The sequence below is a fragment of the Dipodomys ordii genome, unplaced genomic scaffold (genome assembly GCF_000151885.1).
Source record: "Dipodomys ordii isolate 6190 unplaced genomic scaffold, Dord_2.0 Scaffold120, whole genome shotgun sequence".
NCBI classification, from domain to species: Eukaryota; Metazoa; Chordata; class Mammalia; order Rodentia; family Heteromyidae; genus Dipodomys; species Dipodomys ordii.
Window position 1 is genome coordinate 4,173,373 of NW_012267336.1, and position 14,929 is coordinate 4,188,301.

Below are 14,929 nucleotides of genomic sequence, written 5' to 3' on the forward strand. Positions count from 1 at the left end.
CTTTGGCCCCCTCCAATGTGCTCCCTCTGAAATCTACCCTCGCATCTTTCTGGGCCACTGAGATGTGAAATGTTTTGAGTACTTGCTTCCTTTCTCCCCAGAACCAAGCTGCCTGAGGTCCAGGAGCTTGTCAGTGCCAGCCAAGAGCCTGCACAACTGGAGCTACAGACGGGCCGCCTCTGCATTCAGTACGGCTGGGCCTGAGGGTCAGCACGTACCTGAGGGTCCTGAGGCTCCTCACTGCCTCCTGGGGCTAGGGAACTATCTTGAAATGCTGGGGATCATTAAAATCAGGTCTCATGGTGGACTGGGGAGTCTAGCTCCTGGCTTGAGTGAAGTCCATATCTACCTGGGTCCTGGGCAGGGAACCTGGCCTTTCCGGCCTCAGTTTCTTCACCAGTAATTTGGGGCCACAATCCTTTCCCTGCAGTCCATCCAGCTGTGCAACCATGGTGTGCGGCCCCCCCCTCCCCGTGGTGTAGATGCAGTTTATACCTGCTGAGGAGAGGGGAGATAGGGAAGCAGAGGAGGGTGGCGAGAATCGGGTCAGAGATACAGACAGTCCTTGGAGAGGATGTTGCTCTTACTGTGAATGAGAAGAGAGTCCTGTGGGCTCTAAACCTGGAGGCTTTAAAAGGATCAGAATCAGTGTGATCAAGAAGAGAGGAGGGACTGTCATGATCTAGATGGGAGGCAAGGGCAGCAGACATGGTAAGAAAGGAGTCTGGGTGGGTTTCTGATGGACTACACATGAGAAGATGGAGGAGAGTCATGCATGCTTCTAGGGGTTTGGTCTGAACAATCAAGGCGTCTCCATAGGCAAAGGCAGGGGACAGGATGACCTGTGCAGGGGCCTTTGCATGTGCCAAGTTTGGGATGCCATACCAAGGGCGGCTGTTGCATCATGGCTGAGCATGAGAGCCGAGTGTGAGGCTAGGTTGTCCTCAGCCTGCTGTGGCATTTAAAGCTGAGTCGGGGGCTGGGCTCTGGAGACGCTTGACCTTCAGTGCAGCGGCCATCAAAGCTGCCTCAGATGGAGTGCCAGTCTGTGCCAAATACTTGAGTTAGTGGCCACCAGGCCCCACAGCAGTGGGGACCATCCCTTCTTACAGGCAAGGACACAGGAACAGAGAGGGGAAGTGGTTTGCTTGAAGTCATTCAGCCAGTAGATGGCACAGCTGGACTTGACCCCATCCTGTGTAAGTAATGCAGGGGCCTCCCACCTCCAGTCCACACTGTCCCCCAGCTCCGGGACACCACTCCAGTCTCCTAGAATTTCTGGTGGGAGCCCATCTTTCCCCAGCCTCTCCCCAAGAGCTGTGTCTTTCACTCTGAATCCCCTGGGCTTTGTCCAGAGGGGCCTATGGTATCTTCCAGTGGTGGTCTTGCACTGGGGGCTACAGGCCAGAAAGAGGGTGCTAAGATACCATTATGGGCCTGTCCGCCCCGTCACAGCCTAAGGAGAGACCTAAGGTGGGAGACCAGGCCTGGCTTTAGTAGTAGTGCCACCCCACAGGCCTGAGCCAAGCTGTCTCCTCCAGCTCATACTAAGCTGGGTGTTTGGTCCCCTTCTGGGCACAGGTGCTGGCAAAGTGCCCATGATTCCTGTGGATTCAGTGGTCCCACACCCCAGGAAGCTGGCAGCTTAAGAAGTTATCTCACAACATCAGGAGGTCTAGGCCTGCAGTTGGGAGGCCCTAGAATGGGGTTAGATTCCTCCCCTCTACCTGCACCCCTCCCGAGGGGAGCCCTATCACGCCAGAGACCCCTCCCAGCACGGGAGATGCTGATATGATCCCTTCAAATTCCAAAAGGGGACAGACTTGTCTCAGGTCACGCTACAGGCTGTACTCACCAGTTACCCAGCCTGGGGTGTGGGACATGCTCTCTGCCTCTATGGGCCTCTAAATGGAATCATGTGTCATTTGGGACACCAGTCTTCTCAGAGGTTCAACTGACCCTAGGCTGTGTCTTGGCAGACAGGAAGATAACTAGGAAGTACCCCATACAAGCTGTGGGAAGGGCTACAGGGCTTGAGTGTGCATGAAGATAGATTGGGGCTGTGGTCAGGAGCTGTGGCATGGGTACACACGTGTGTGAAGGATGTGAATGTGCCCTTGGTGGATGTGTGCATGTGCATGCCCATGGTGGCTGGGCTTGGTGTGAGTGAGTATGTACAGCGGCTGAGATGGGCTGATGTGTGTGCCAGGGGATTCACAGTTGCCAGTGAGTAGGTGGGTGTGCAAACTGAGTGTGTGTTCACATGGGTTAGAAAGTGGATACAGGTGGCTCTGTGTAGATATTTTTGGGTACATTTGTATATGTGTGTACACCTAGTTGTATGAAGAGGGGTCAGGTGTGTGTGTAGCTGAGTTTTAGTGTGTGTGTGTGTGTGTGAAAGCAGGTATGCAGGTGTGTAAGCATGTGTGTGTGTAGCTGAGTAGCTGTATAGTTCCCCAGGGTGTGGGATGAAGCCGTCTGTGCTGCTCTGGTGAGCAGGCAGATGGATCGCCTAGCATTAGTCTGGATTTCTGGGGCTTAACACCGCAGCCTTGTGGCGTCACCCTGAGCCAGCCTGAGCGGCCTTTCTTCTGTGTGAGGTTACAGCTCAGTCAGGCTCGGGGAGGATAGAGCCAGAGAGGTCGGTCAGCGTGCCCACCCGGGGTAGCCTGAACAGAAACAAAGCAAGCAGAGCTCTTTATCCCTGACCCTCACCCCCATCCCACCCCCACCCCCATTTGTTAGGCCTAGCAGGAAAACAGGAAGCTCATCAGGCACATGAGCTGCCGCTTCTCCCTGTGCCCAGCTCTGTCAGCCTGCTTCACTCCAGGAGCCCGTGACTGGTCCCATGCAGGGATCCTCAAGGAGGAGGAAATTTGGTCAGGCTTGACTCACTCTGGAGCAGGAATCAGGGCCCAGTGTGAGAGGAGAGAAGATGAGATGGTGTCCTGAGGTCACCTTTTCCTCTGATGACTTTAATACCCTCCTGATGCCTGGGGTCCCTCAGAGGTACCCCTGGGGTCTAGAGGACATACTTCTCTAGAAGAGCGCACCTGCTACCATCTCTTGGGACCCTGTTCACCTCCACATGGAAAGCCAGGGAGTGCTGGAGCCAGAGGCTGGCTCCAGGGCTGGGGTAGGGATTCTAGGCCCTGGCAAGGAGGAGGGACAGTTAGTTTCATTTCTGTCTGCCTGTCCGGGGCCTGTCCTTTAGCCTAGGAGTAGCTAGTGGAGCCCCCAGGACCATGCTGGGAAGGAGAGGTCCTTAAAAGATTTAGAGCCAGCTTTGTTGCCACTTGATTGGTTCACTCCTGCTGTGTTTTGTCTTTAGAGCGCCAAGGCCTGCTCACACCTGTGTGAAGTTACTACCATGATTTTCAAGACCCCCTGTCAAACATTATTTAATATTTAAGATGGTGATGGCAGCACATTAAATTAGGCGTGGGCCCTTCTAAATACAGACCCCATGAGCTGACTCTGCCTGTGTAAATGATAGGGGTCTTGCTGCCCAGAGAGAGGAGCAGATTTGCCTAGTGTCTCACTGTGGACCAGGCCAGAATGGCTTCAGGAACCCAGGCTCCAAACCCCTAAAGCAAGGCTGTGTCCTCTGCAGAGCTTGAGTAGCTTCGAGAGAGGCCTTGATTTGTAGTCCAACCACCTGGGTATGGGCCAACTCACACTCCATCCCCATTAATGAGGGACACGGGGAAGGGAGAGGCTTGCAAAAAGTGTAAGATAGGATGGATCATATGCTACCAGGATCACTGAACAGCCACTAGTGTGAGAGCAAAGACAGCACCTGCCCCCAGGAACCCTTGTCTAAAGAGGGGGACACACTTGCCCAGTTTATAGGGAAGACCCAGATGACAAGCCTGCTCCTATCTAGCCCAGCCGACAATTCCCTGCTCCAGAGTCTCTGGAGCCTGGCATCCCTCTAGCGTTTCTATTAGTGTCAGGAGAAAAGTGCTGCACCAGCGGTGTGTGTGAGAATTGAGGCTTGTCTGGGTGTCTTGGGGGGCATGTGTTGTCTGAGGACAGACCATTTCTCCTTGGGTTTGTGTCATTGTCCTGAATCAATCAGCTCTTCTCTGGAAGCTAGGCTTTGAGCTAGGGAATATCAAGACTGTCCAATTGGCTATGTCCTGTCCAGTTTCAGTCCAGACCCTGTGGCCAGTGAAAGTGTCTTTCCTGTGGCCTTGCAGTCTGAGGTTGGGTGGCTTTATAGTGTGGGGAGAAAAGAGGTACCATTGCACTGGTAGGACAACTTACACCTACAGAGGGGCAAACTTTCCTCTTAGATCCTATAGCTTCTCTAGCCTCTTACCCAAAGGCTGAAATGGAGGTCTTCTCCTCCATGGTACAACTTGTGGACATAGAGAAGAGACAGGGACAAATATGGTAGTGGGAACCCCTGGCCCCTATCCTCAATAGGTCCCAGGTTGGGGTTAGAGCTTTTGTGATCTCAGCAAGCAAGTCCCATACTGCTGGGCTGCCTCAAGAAGTGGGATGTCACTGAGGTCAGATCAGCCTTCCTGCAGGAGGAGGGGGAGGGGGACACAGGTCCAGGCTCAGCAGATTTAAGAACAGGGTGTTTCCTGTCTGTACCATGCCAAGGAGACCTAAGTTAGATCCTTGGCCTTTGGCTGGCTGGGGAGTGGGGGGGGGGCTGGGAACTAGAGGACTTAGAGGTAGGTGGAGGACTTAGAGGGAGGAGGGAGGTAGGAGAGAATCCTAGCGGGGCAGTGGAATTGTTTGGTCCTGCCTGGAAGGGCCTACTACTGAAGGATGGATGATCCGACACTCAGATTAATGGGCTTTCATTTTGTTAAGCATCTGTCACTGTTAGTGCTGGTGAATGAGCATGAAATGAGCTTTGACTGTGCTGCCACTGCTGCATTGTGCCAGGTTCTTTGGGTCCCATGCCCAGGGCCTGCTCTGCACAGGGTGGCACATGAGGCCTGGTCGGAGGGGTGGTGACATAGCCATCAGGGACCACTGTAAGGCACTAGTGGGCGCTTACTTCCCCTGCAGCTCTGAGCAGGGACTGGTCTTGAGAGGGTCAGCTGTGGTCCCCAGGGCTAATACAATGAGACAGAGTCTTCCCTGTCAATACCAGGCACAGGAAAGTACTTCTCACATGTTTAGCACAATGAAGTAAGTCCTCACCAGAGCCCTAACAGGTTAAGAATTGTGATTATTGTGTCCATATTTTATGTGAGGAAACTGAGCCACAAAGGCCAACTTGTTCAAGATCAACACAGCTGGAAGCAAGACCCGAATCTAGGGATTATGGCCTAAAAGCCTCAGCTTGGAAGCGGAGTCATTGCTCAAGTGGTAGAGCACTCGCCTTGAACAGCAACAACAAAAAAATCCAAGCAAGAGCACAAGGCTCTGAGTTCAAGTCTTGGTGCACGCCTAGTCGTGTACCCACCCACATAGTGCTCCCTTCTGCCCTAAGCCAGCAGGCGCAAGTGGTGCTCTGGATGGGTGGAGTCTGTCCCCAGAGGTGCTGGCACTGATGCTGTCCCTCCTCACGCAGCTGTACATCCAGACGACCACGCTGACGGTGTCCGTGAGCCTGAGTGCGTCCGTGTCCCTGGGGATGCTCTACATGCCCAAGGTCTACATCATCCTCTTCCACCCAGAGCAGAACGTGCCCAAGCGCAAGCGCAGCCTCAAGGCCGTGGTCACCGCCGCCACCATGTCCAACAAGTTCACGCAGAAGGGCAACTTCCGGCCCAACGGGGAGGCCAAGTCCGAGCTGTGTGAGAACCTGGAGGCCCCAGGTGAGTGTCTGTCTGGCTTGGTCCCTGCCTCAGCCCGCAAGGCCACGCCTCTCCTGGGGAGGCGGAGTTCCAGGCCACGCCCCACCACTCCTCTGGCTGCCAGGAGGCCACAGGTGAGCACCAGACCAGAGGAGCAGGTTAGAACCTCTCCTGGTTCACCCCAGTTCCTGGTGGCCTTGAGAGAGTCTCTGTCTTTCCAAACCTTGTGCTGGCTATACCCTTCCAGAGATTTCTACCCCACCTGGAGTGAGGCCATGGGGAACTGGCCCTGGATGTAAGATGAGATACTGAGGCCACATCTCAGCCCAGCCCTCCCGTCTCTCCAGGAGAAATGGCTGTCTCAGGAGGCCCCGTTCACAGGTCTTTGGGCAACCTGGGAAGGGTCCTGGTCCCAGATGGCTGTTGACACTCAGCTTGGCTTTGTTTAGCAGCCCCTTAGAAGGGCCTGAGAGGTGGGGGACCCAGGACACGGGTCTGCTCAGGACAGGCAAATCAGGGATGGAGTTAGACTTTGGGACTTTCAGAGGTTGAGGGCCTCGGGTAGCAGTGTGTCACCAGGGGCTTGCCAGGAGAGGGTCCTGGGATTTTTTTTTTCTTTTTGGGGGGGGTGTGTGAGTGGGTGGATTAGCTTTTGCTTCAAAATAGAAGTATGCCTCTATAGTAGAACTGTGCACTGAAAATGTAGACTGGCCAGAGAGAGAAGGAAGCATGGATTTCTTATCTTGTGGGATGGACACACTAATGCAGGGTCAAGATGATGCCCCCATCTTTTTCTATTCTTTCTTCTTCTTAGACTTAGCTGTGTTTGGGGAGCTGAGGCATAGAGAATTGGAGGGATAAGGATGCCATTGGCAAGGTCCCAGTAAGAATGCTGTCTAGTCCTTGAACCCTGACTGTGGGTAGACCTACGACCTGCCAGCTTTCATCCCATCTACCACCTAAGGCAAGACTTGTACTGTGTGCGAGACGAAGAGGAGGACCAGAGGTGTCTAGGGACTTGCGCAGGAGACACAGCATGAATCACAAAGAAGCCCAGAGCCTGCTCCACAGAGGAGGCCCTTTTTCATTTACCAGAAGATTCAGAGAAACAGGAGACCTTGACTCCTGGGTGTCTGGGCCGGGCTGAGGCTCTGGGTGAAGCATCTTCACCCATGAAGATTCTCCCAGATGAAGGCCCCCTCCAAAATCCCTCCCACATCCAGCGGGACTTTTCAGGCTCCAAATCCTTTCCCATGTTGGGTAATCTTCACAGAGGGTTTGAGAGGCCCAGCAGGGCTGGGAATGTGTAGAGCTACTGGAGGTGACTGATAGTCTCTCAGGGGGGAAAGAAATCCAGGCATAAAGGGACTCCCCTGAGTCCCTCGTTGAGGCCCAGAGAGAGCAAATGTCTCTGAGATCACTCAGCATGATAATGGCGGACTGGCCCCACCACTGTGTTCTTTCTGCTCTGACTTCTAGCAGCCTTCTTGTCTCCCAGGTCTCATTCTCTGTACCTGACTTCTGACATGACCCTTCCCCCTTTGATATACAGCCCTAGAAAGGCTTTCCTGTCCCAAGCAGAGACCCTACCCTCTCCCACTTCTTCCCTTCATTCTCTGGAGATCTATCCAGTCATCCCATCCCTCCCAGGCCCCTGGGCGCTGGGGGCAGACACAGATCTGCACGTGGCCTTCACCTCTGGCTCCTGAGAACAGTATGACGTAGTGGTGCTGTGATAGGCCAGAGGAGACCAGAGAAGATAGGGGCCATTATAGCCACACTGGTCCCTATGCTCTGCTCAAGCTGGTCACCCGTGCAGACAAGGAAGCCCTGCCAGGGAAAGGTACCAGCTCAGCACCCTACCCCTGCAGCCCGAGCCAGAGGCAGGAGCTCCCCTTACCCTCACTGTCTCTCAGCTCAGTGACAGGGCCAGGGAGGTGCTGGGTGATTAATTCCAGGGACAGCCCCAGAGGAGGGGGTGTGAGCTGGAGGAGTAGGAAGGTGTCACTCTACTGGAGCAGGGACATTTTTCACCCTGTCACTTGCAGGCCACGTATCTTTAAACAAACAACAGAATAAATAATTTAGGGGCCCGATTGCAGGCAGATTGGGTTGTGGCGACAAATGGGGACTGTCAGCTTGTGCCTCACGCAGCCTGTCTGCCAGCTAATTGTTCTGAATCACTGTTGGCAGCAAAGCAACAGAGAGGGCCTGACGTCAGCGGGGGCCTCTGCCACCTTGCCCTTTCCCCTCCTAAGAAGGTGCTTCTGCAAGGTCCTGGGTTCATCTCTTTTCAACCTGTGGGATTTCAGCCTGCTCTTCTGCCCAGTATTCTGCAGGGTTATAGTGTTTTCAGCTACCCTGGGCCAAGAGCCAGCTGTGCATGTGCTCTGCGTGCGTGTGTGGGTATGTGTGTGTGTGATCATCACCCCATTTACAGACAAGGGAACAGTAGCTCTGGAAGGGTCAATTAGTTCATGTGTCGCATGGCTGGTGCTGAGGTCACCTATTGGAGGAGCCTGGACTGGGCCCTAGGGCTCCAGCTCCTAGATGATTCTTCCTTCATGACTCACCGATAGCCTGTGGCCCTCCACTCTCCAGGGAAGTCTCACCTTTCCCACTTAACTCATAAGACCGAGGGGCTCTGCCCAAGTGCTTTAAGACCTCTGGCTTGTAGCAGAGGGCTAAGGACCCCCTCCCCCCAGGCCATCGAGTTATGAATTGGATATTTTTTAAAAGAGGAGACAGACAGCTGTGGACTTAGAGGGACAGGACACAGCTGTCCCTCTCCTCTGTCTCTTGACTGACTCTGGGCACCCTCAGTATCCCCCTGCAGCCAGGGCGTTTAACTGCAGCTACTGCTGAGATTTCCTTCCACCTCTGAGCTTGGAGCCGCTGAAGGGGTTTATAGTTTGGGAACTGAATTTTATCAGTTCACCCAGGGGGTGAGGGAGCCCTAGGGAGTTTGATTCGCATTGGCTTGGTTGGCAGGCAGGTGATTAGCAGAGCCAGCTGCTGGCTCATCTCTTGACTATGGGAGTTATCTGTGTAGAGGTGCTGGAGGTGGCTGGTAGCCCCTCAAGAAAAGTAGTGTGGCACAAAGGGGCACCCCACTCATTCCAGTCATAGGCAGGGAAACAGCGGAGAAGAGAGGGAGTTATGTGAGGTCCTCTAGGGCCATTGGGATTCCCTGTGACTGTCTGTGGTTCCTACCTCTCAACATACCCGCTATTCCCAGTGTTACAGCCGCCTCTCCTCAAGCCCAGGCCACCTCCGATATGATGTCCCATGGTCCTTGGGCTCCTTGGTCATTCAGTGTCTAGAGAGAGAGGGGAACATGTCATGTTGTCTTATCTTTTCTTGGACTTTGTGGTGCCATTTCTTTCCATTAGCATCTGACCAGGGAGCACTTCCTTGTCACCGACCAGTCAAGTGACGATCCATCCTCATTTGAATATTTCTGTGAATAAGGAGTACACAACCATATAAAGATGCTGGCTCCAATCTCGCCTTTGCCCAGGGGAAAGTTCTTGCTTAGTTACACTGAGTCCTGGTCCACGTCCCTCTGCACGACTCGCATGGTGGCCACTTGATTGACTGCCTATCTGCAACAAGTTTGCTTCCATCTGATGGACCCCTTAGACAATCTCGCCTGTGTTCATGGACTTTTGGTTATGCTGCTATGACAGAAAGGTCTTAGAACAGAGAAGTTCAAATCAGGAGGATGTCTGTTATGAGTATGCAGTCGGGTGGGGCGGGCAGGAGTGGGAGGAGGGCCCAGGTTCCCTCCATTTTGCTTCTCCAGCAGCTCCCAGAGGGTTGAGGATTACTCGCCATGTCTGTTCTAGTCATGGAAGGCCAAAGAAGGAAGTACAGAGGGAAATACTGTCTTTATCAAATGACATGGATGTTGCACCCAGTTCCTCAGTCACACTTCATTAGTAAGGTCCCACTCAACTGCAAGGGAGACTGGGAAATGTAGTCTTAACGGCCATCTGCCAGCAAAAATGGAGGAGAGGATTTGGGGAACAACTTGCAGATCACCCCACTGTTCTTCCCATTGGCCTCTCCTTCAGGCCAGTGCTCTAGCTCAATCAGGCAGCTACACCTTCTCTTCTGAGCTGACAGGATCCCCTTTGGGAAGCAGAGCAGCTTTAAGACAAAGGCAGTATGTTTTCCTCCCATCCAATTCCTTTTCTTGCATCAGCAGACCAGCCTCACCCTAGGCAGCAACACTGCCCTTGATTTACTGCCGCCAAGGGGGACCTGAAACCTGGCAGTACCAGTACAGGGCAAAACTGAGGTCTAGCCAGGCTCTTCCCTCTTCCCTCCCAGCTCCTTCTCTGTCAAATGGGGCTGACGCTTTGGCTCCTCATTTGGTTGCTATGATGCTCCAACCCAGTGGGATGGCAGACCTTTGTGAGGGCTAATGCCAGCACCTGGGGGGGGGACTGGCCCTGGGCTGGGACTAAGGGGCCATGCCAGGAGGTGGGAGGTGCCCACAGTTGCCTTCCCAGTGCCAGTTGTGGAGTGAGAGAGGAGGAGCTCTCCAAACTAAGAGGAGATAGAGAAAGAAGGAATGGAGAAGGGCGAAATGGGCAATGGTTATTTGTGGATCTAGGGCTTTGCATTTTCTCTGGGCATGGGGTGTGGCTCAGGTCTATCATATTCCTCAGTTTCTAGCCAAACAAAGCCCCTGGGATTGTCAGTATTTCCTCTGCTCCTATTTGCCACTCCTTTTACTGTCTACCACTGCCATGTGTTGGGATGTGTGTTCTTCACACGTGTACTCTTCCAAAATGGTTGAACGTCTGAAAGAATTCCCTCAGATAATAGTTTAGGATTATATAATCATATCACAAAGAAAAGAATTAGTTTAATGTGTGGTAGAGTTAGAAAGCAACATGGGCTCCATGGTGGGGACACCTTCAGAGGAATGGGCTTGTGGGGAGGGTGTTGAAGAGGGGGGGTCACCTCAAAGTTACATAGTGGGGGGGAGGGTCGCTCCAGGCACCAGCCCAGCAGGGTCAAAGGTATGGAGAGAGGGAGAGAGCACAGGTAAGCCCACGGGCTGGGGACAGTAGGAGGAGCGGCTGCATAGATGAGTGGGTGGGTGTGGTTGGAGGTATATAGATCGCTCTGCTTAGGAGCCTGGGCTGGGTGGTATGGGTGATAAGAGCCACAGTTGGCTCTTAGGCAAGGCAATGGCTGGCAATGGCAGTGAAGGAGGTTTGAGAAGCAACCCCTGCCTCCTGGTGATGCTGGTGTCTCTCCTTCCAGGACTGGCCACCAAACAGACCTACGTCACCTACACCAACCATGCAATCTAGCTAGGCTGCCAAAGCCAAGTGGGCAGAAGCGGAGCCACGACCCATGTGGAAGGTGCGTTGGGCCAGGGCCACTCCCCAGGGCCCAGCTGATGTCCTGCCTGCCCGTGGGTGCCCACGGACATGGCTTGGTGCTGAAGACAGTGGAGGCCCCAGCTGCGACACTGGCTAGGCAGCCTGGGCAAGCCAGGTGGGCAGCAGGGAGTCCGAGGGGCCAGGGAAGTTTCTGGCCACTACAAGGAACTTTGCTTGGATGCTGATTCTCCAAGCCCCCAAAGCACAGGGGCGCAGGATATGTGGGCCCGAGCACTGGTTTTCTCTCTCTCCCTCCGCCTCTGTCTGTCCTGTTGGTGACCCCATCTCTCTGTTCTCTTATCTCTGTGTCACTGTGGTTTTTTCTGCACGTCTGGTTTGTTTGGGTTCTTGGCTTCTGTCCCTTCTCTTTCTGCTCTTGCCCCCCTCCCCCGCCCCGCCTCCTTGGCCATTTGCTCTGTTCTGCTCTCCTTGCTTCTGGGTCCCTCCGTGTCCTTCTCTTCTCATGCATTTTTCTTTCCTCTTCCCCCTCAACGTTATTTTCCTCTAGCTGTGGGCTTTCCCATCTCTCCCCCCCCCCTCCACAGCACCCTTTCCTAATCTACCAAATCTTCCATGTCACAAAGAGAAAAAAAGGAAAAAAAATCAATACACAAAAATGCCAAAACAAAACACAAATCTTGAGTGTGTTGCAAAGTGCCACAGCCTCCTGGTGGCCTCTGTGTGTTTCTGTGGCCCGCAGCCTGCCCGCCTGCCCTACCCCCAAGGCTGTGTGTCCTGCCCGCCTGCCCTCCCGCCCGCCCGCCTGCCCCTCTCGCCGCCGACACGGAGTTCAGTGCCTGGGTGTTTGGTGATGGTTATTGATGACAATGTGTAGCGCATGGTTGTTTTTATACCAAGAACATTTCTAATAAAGATAAACACCTGGTTTTGCACCTGGCCTCCACATTCACTGAGGGGCTTGCCATGGGACCCTGGGCTTAGCCACAGCCAGTGGCTTGGAGGGAGGGAGGAAGAAGACCTTGGATGCAGGTGCTGCAGTAAGCTGGACAATGGGAGTATGGTAAAGCCTTGGACAGGGAGATGCCAGGGTTCAGGTAAGGGGTAGGGCCAGTCTGCAGCCCCTGGGAGGTGCATTCTGCCCTGTCCTCCTTCTGTCTTGGGCTCCTCAAACCTAGAGCCTACCAGCCCCTATTACTGACCTGAGCCTCTCCCTCTAGGTAGGACAGTCTCCTCTGAAGAAGAGAGTTCTGGGCCACCAGCATCCACAGCCCCCTGTCCAGATGTTTTGTCTCTAGGTCCAGGTGCTAAGGTGATGGGTGTTAGTCCTGGAGAACCACATGTGTGGCCATCTGTCCACATGTCCACGAGCATACAGTACAGTGGGTGTACAGCTCCCCTTGTGCTGAGAGCACATGGAATACACGCAGGCTCTTGGCATATGTGTGTTTGCTGTGCATGTGTCCGTTTGCCTGTTTAGGTACCGGCAGTGTGAGTCATGAGTCATGCATCTCAGGCTGGGGGAAGTGTGCGAGGCATGCGTGTGAGTGTGCCTGCCACAGCTGGCTCCCTTGATGGGTTGGGGGTAGGGAGTGGGGAGTAACTTAGGGGCTGGGCCCTGCTAGGGAAAAATTATAGAGTCAGCGACACAATGAGGCCATAGGAGCAGCTGGAGCCCAGGCTCCCTTTGCCCACCCCCCCCCCTCCATTGCTAGCTGAGAGGTGTAGGAACACCACAGCTAAGGGACTGGAGGGACTCTGAGTGGCTGGGGGTGGGGGGAAGAGTGAATGGAAATGAGGCAGGGCACTGTATAGTGCCAGATGTTGAGGGTGGCTCCAGGAGTCAGCCCTCCCTCTTGGGGGACACTGCACACAGCTGTGCCCAGGAAACAGCCCCCCTCCAGGTCTGCACAGGGCAACCAGTTCATGCTCAGTGTCTGTCTCTGTAAGAGAAGGAGGGAGGAGGGGTTGCTTGCTGACTCTCTGGCCCCTTTAAGATAGCCTTAGGCCTCTACCCAGAATAGATTCACACCCAGTGCCAATACTCAGTGACACAGAGTGAGGTTGCTGCACCCAGAGTGTCTGCTCCAGTTTTACCTTGTATATGAGAGACTGGGGGTAGAGTAACAAGCCATCTTTCCCTGAAGCAGAAGCACCTGACCCTCTCTGCCTCCCCACTCCCACTTTTCTGCTACTAGGTTTGAACTTGGGGCCTCAAGTTTGCTCAGTTTGCTGACTTAACTGGTGCTGTACCACCAGCTAAGCCCAGCTTTTCGCTGGTTATTTTGGAGATGGAATCTCATGAACTTTCCTGTCCAGGCTAGCTTTGACAGCAATTCTCTGGATCTTAGCCTCTTGAGTAGCCAGAATTGCAGGTAATTCATGCTCTGAGGTGCAAGGCTGGATAGGCAGAGGGCCTGGCCCAGGGCCATAGGGGTAAAGTCCAACCCAGGACTTGTCAGGTTCACCTGTGTGGGGAGCCCCATCCTGGTTGATGAGAATAACCACCTTCTTCAAGGAGGTGCTGCCTGCGGCTGGGAGGGGGAGGAGAAAAGGCAGTGGGGAGCCTGAAGTGGCTGGTAGGGGCCAGGACAGTCAGGAAGCCAGCAACCCAACCCTATCTTCAAAGTTTTCTTGTCTGATGGAGGAGGCAGCCCTCAGGGAGTAGAATTGAGTTTAGAAATGCTGCTGGTCCCGGAGTAAAATAATGGTGGGAGTGACCTGGATTGAGTAGGGAAGCGTTGGGCGGGGGAATGTTAAGCCCCTGAATGAATCTAGAGTGCAGCCAAGTGTATAAGATGGACAGGAGGGGCCCACAGAATCAGACCTGCTCTGCAGTTCAAGTGGGAGGACACATGTGGGCCGTTGGAGCCCTCCTCGAAGGCACAGGCAGCGAGGTCAGGCGGGGGCATTCTGATGTACGGGGGTGCAGGAGGTTACCTGGGCCCTTCCTGGTCCCGCTGATGGCTCCTATGATTGATATCAAGGCTCATGTAGGACACAAGAGAGATGGCTAATCACTCAGAAGGTTTGGGGTTTCGTAGTTAACAAGATTAGGCCAGTAGTCCCCAGAGGGTCTGAGGGGTTACAGCAGGCCCAGTGCTCACCCTTTTCCTGGGGCTGAAGGGATGGAAGGATGGAGTGAGGCAAGCGTGAACACCACTGTGCACTTTCCAACCCTTTGGGGAACACGTTCAGCCCTTCTTAGAGTCCCAGATCTGAACCGCTGGGTGAGACTGAACAGGCGCTGTGTCCCATGAAAGGTACATGTGGACTGAGTGGGCCAGACCTCAGGGTTTGTGAAGCCAAGACCTACAAGTTTGTCTGGGGCTCACGTCCAACAAAGGGACCCAGCCAGCCCTGAGCCAGCTGGCTCTGCACCACCCAGCCCCCAGGCCCCCAGGGGAGCCCCAGGAGTATGTTCCACCTGCAAGCTCCTGTGGAGGACAGGCCATCAGTCTCTCTCTGTTTCTGTCTCTCTCTCTCTCTCTCTCTCTGTCTCTCTCTCCCTTTTTGGTCAGTTGTAGGGCTTGAAGTCTGGGCCTGGGCGCTGTCCCTGAGCTTTTCAGCTCAAGGCGAGCACTACCACTTGAGCACTTCCAGTTTTCTGGTGGTTCATTGGAGATAAGAGTCTCACAGACTTTCCTACCTGGTCTGCCTTTGAACCCTGATCCTCAGCTCTTAGCCTTCTGAGTAGCTAGGATTACAGGCGTGAGCCACTGCTACCTGGTGCTCTCTCTCTCTCTCTCTTCTCTCTCTCTCTGGTCAGTAATGGGGTTTGAACTCAGCACTTGGGCACTGTCC

General features: G+C 54.1%; 1 protein-coding gene across 1 annotated transcript in view; it reads left to right on the plus strand.

Moving 5' to 3' along the window:
• Window positions 1–11,914, plus strand: part of Grm4 (glutamate receptor, metabotropic 4) — a 96,661-nt gene extending 84,747 nt beyond the window's left edge. Inside the window, exons 10-11 of the mRNA XM_013029596.1 lie at window positions 5,540–5,786; window positions 11,046–11,914. Coding sequence (XP_012885050.1) covers window positions 5,540–5,786; window positions 11,046–11,095 — 297 coding nt within the window. The 3' untranslated portion in view covers window positions 11,096–11,914. The remainder of the gene's footprint in view (window positions 1–5,539; window positions 5,787–11,045) is intronic.
• Window positions 11,915–14,929: the final 3,015 nt, after the last annotated feature.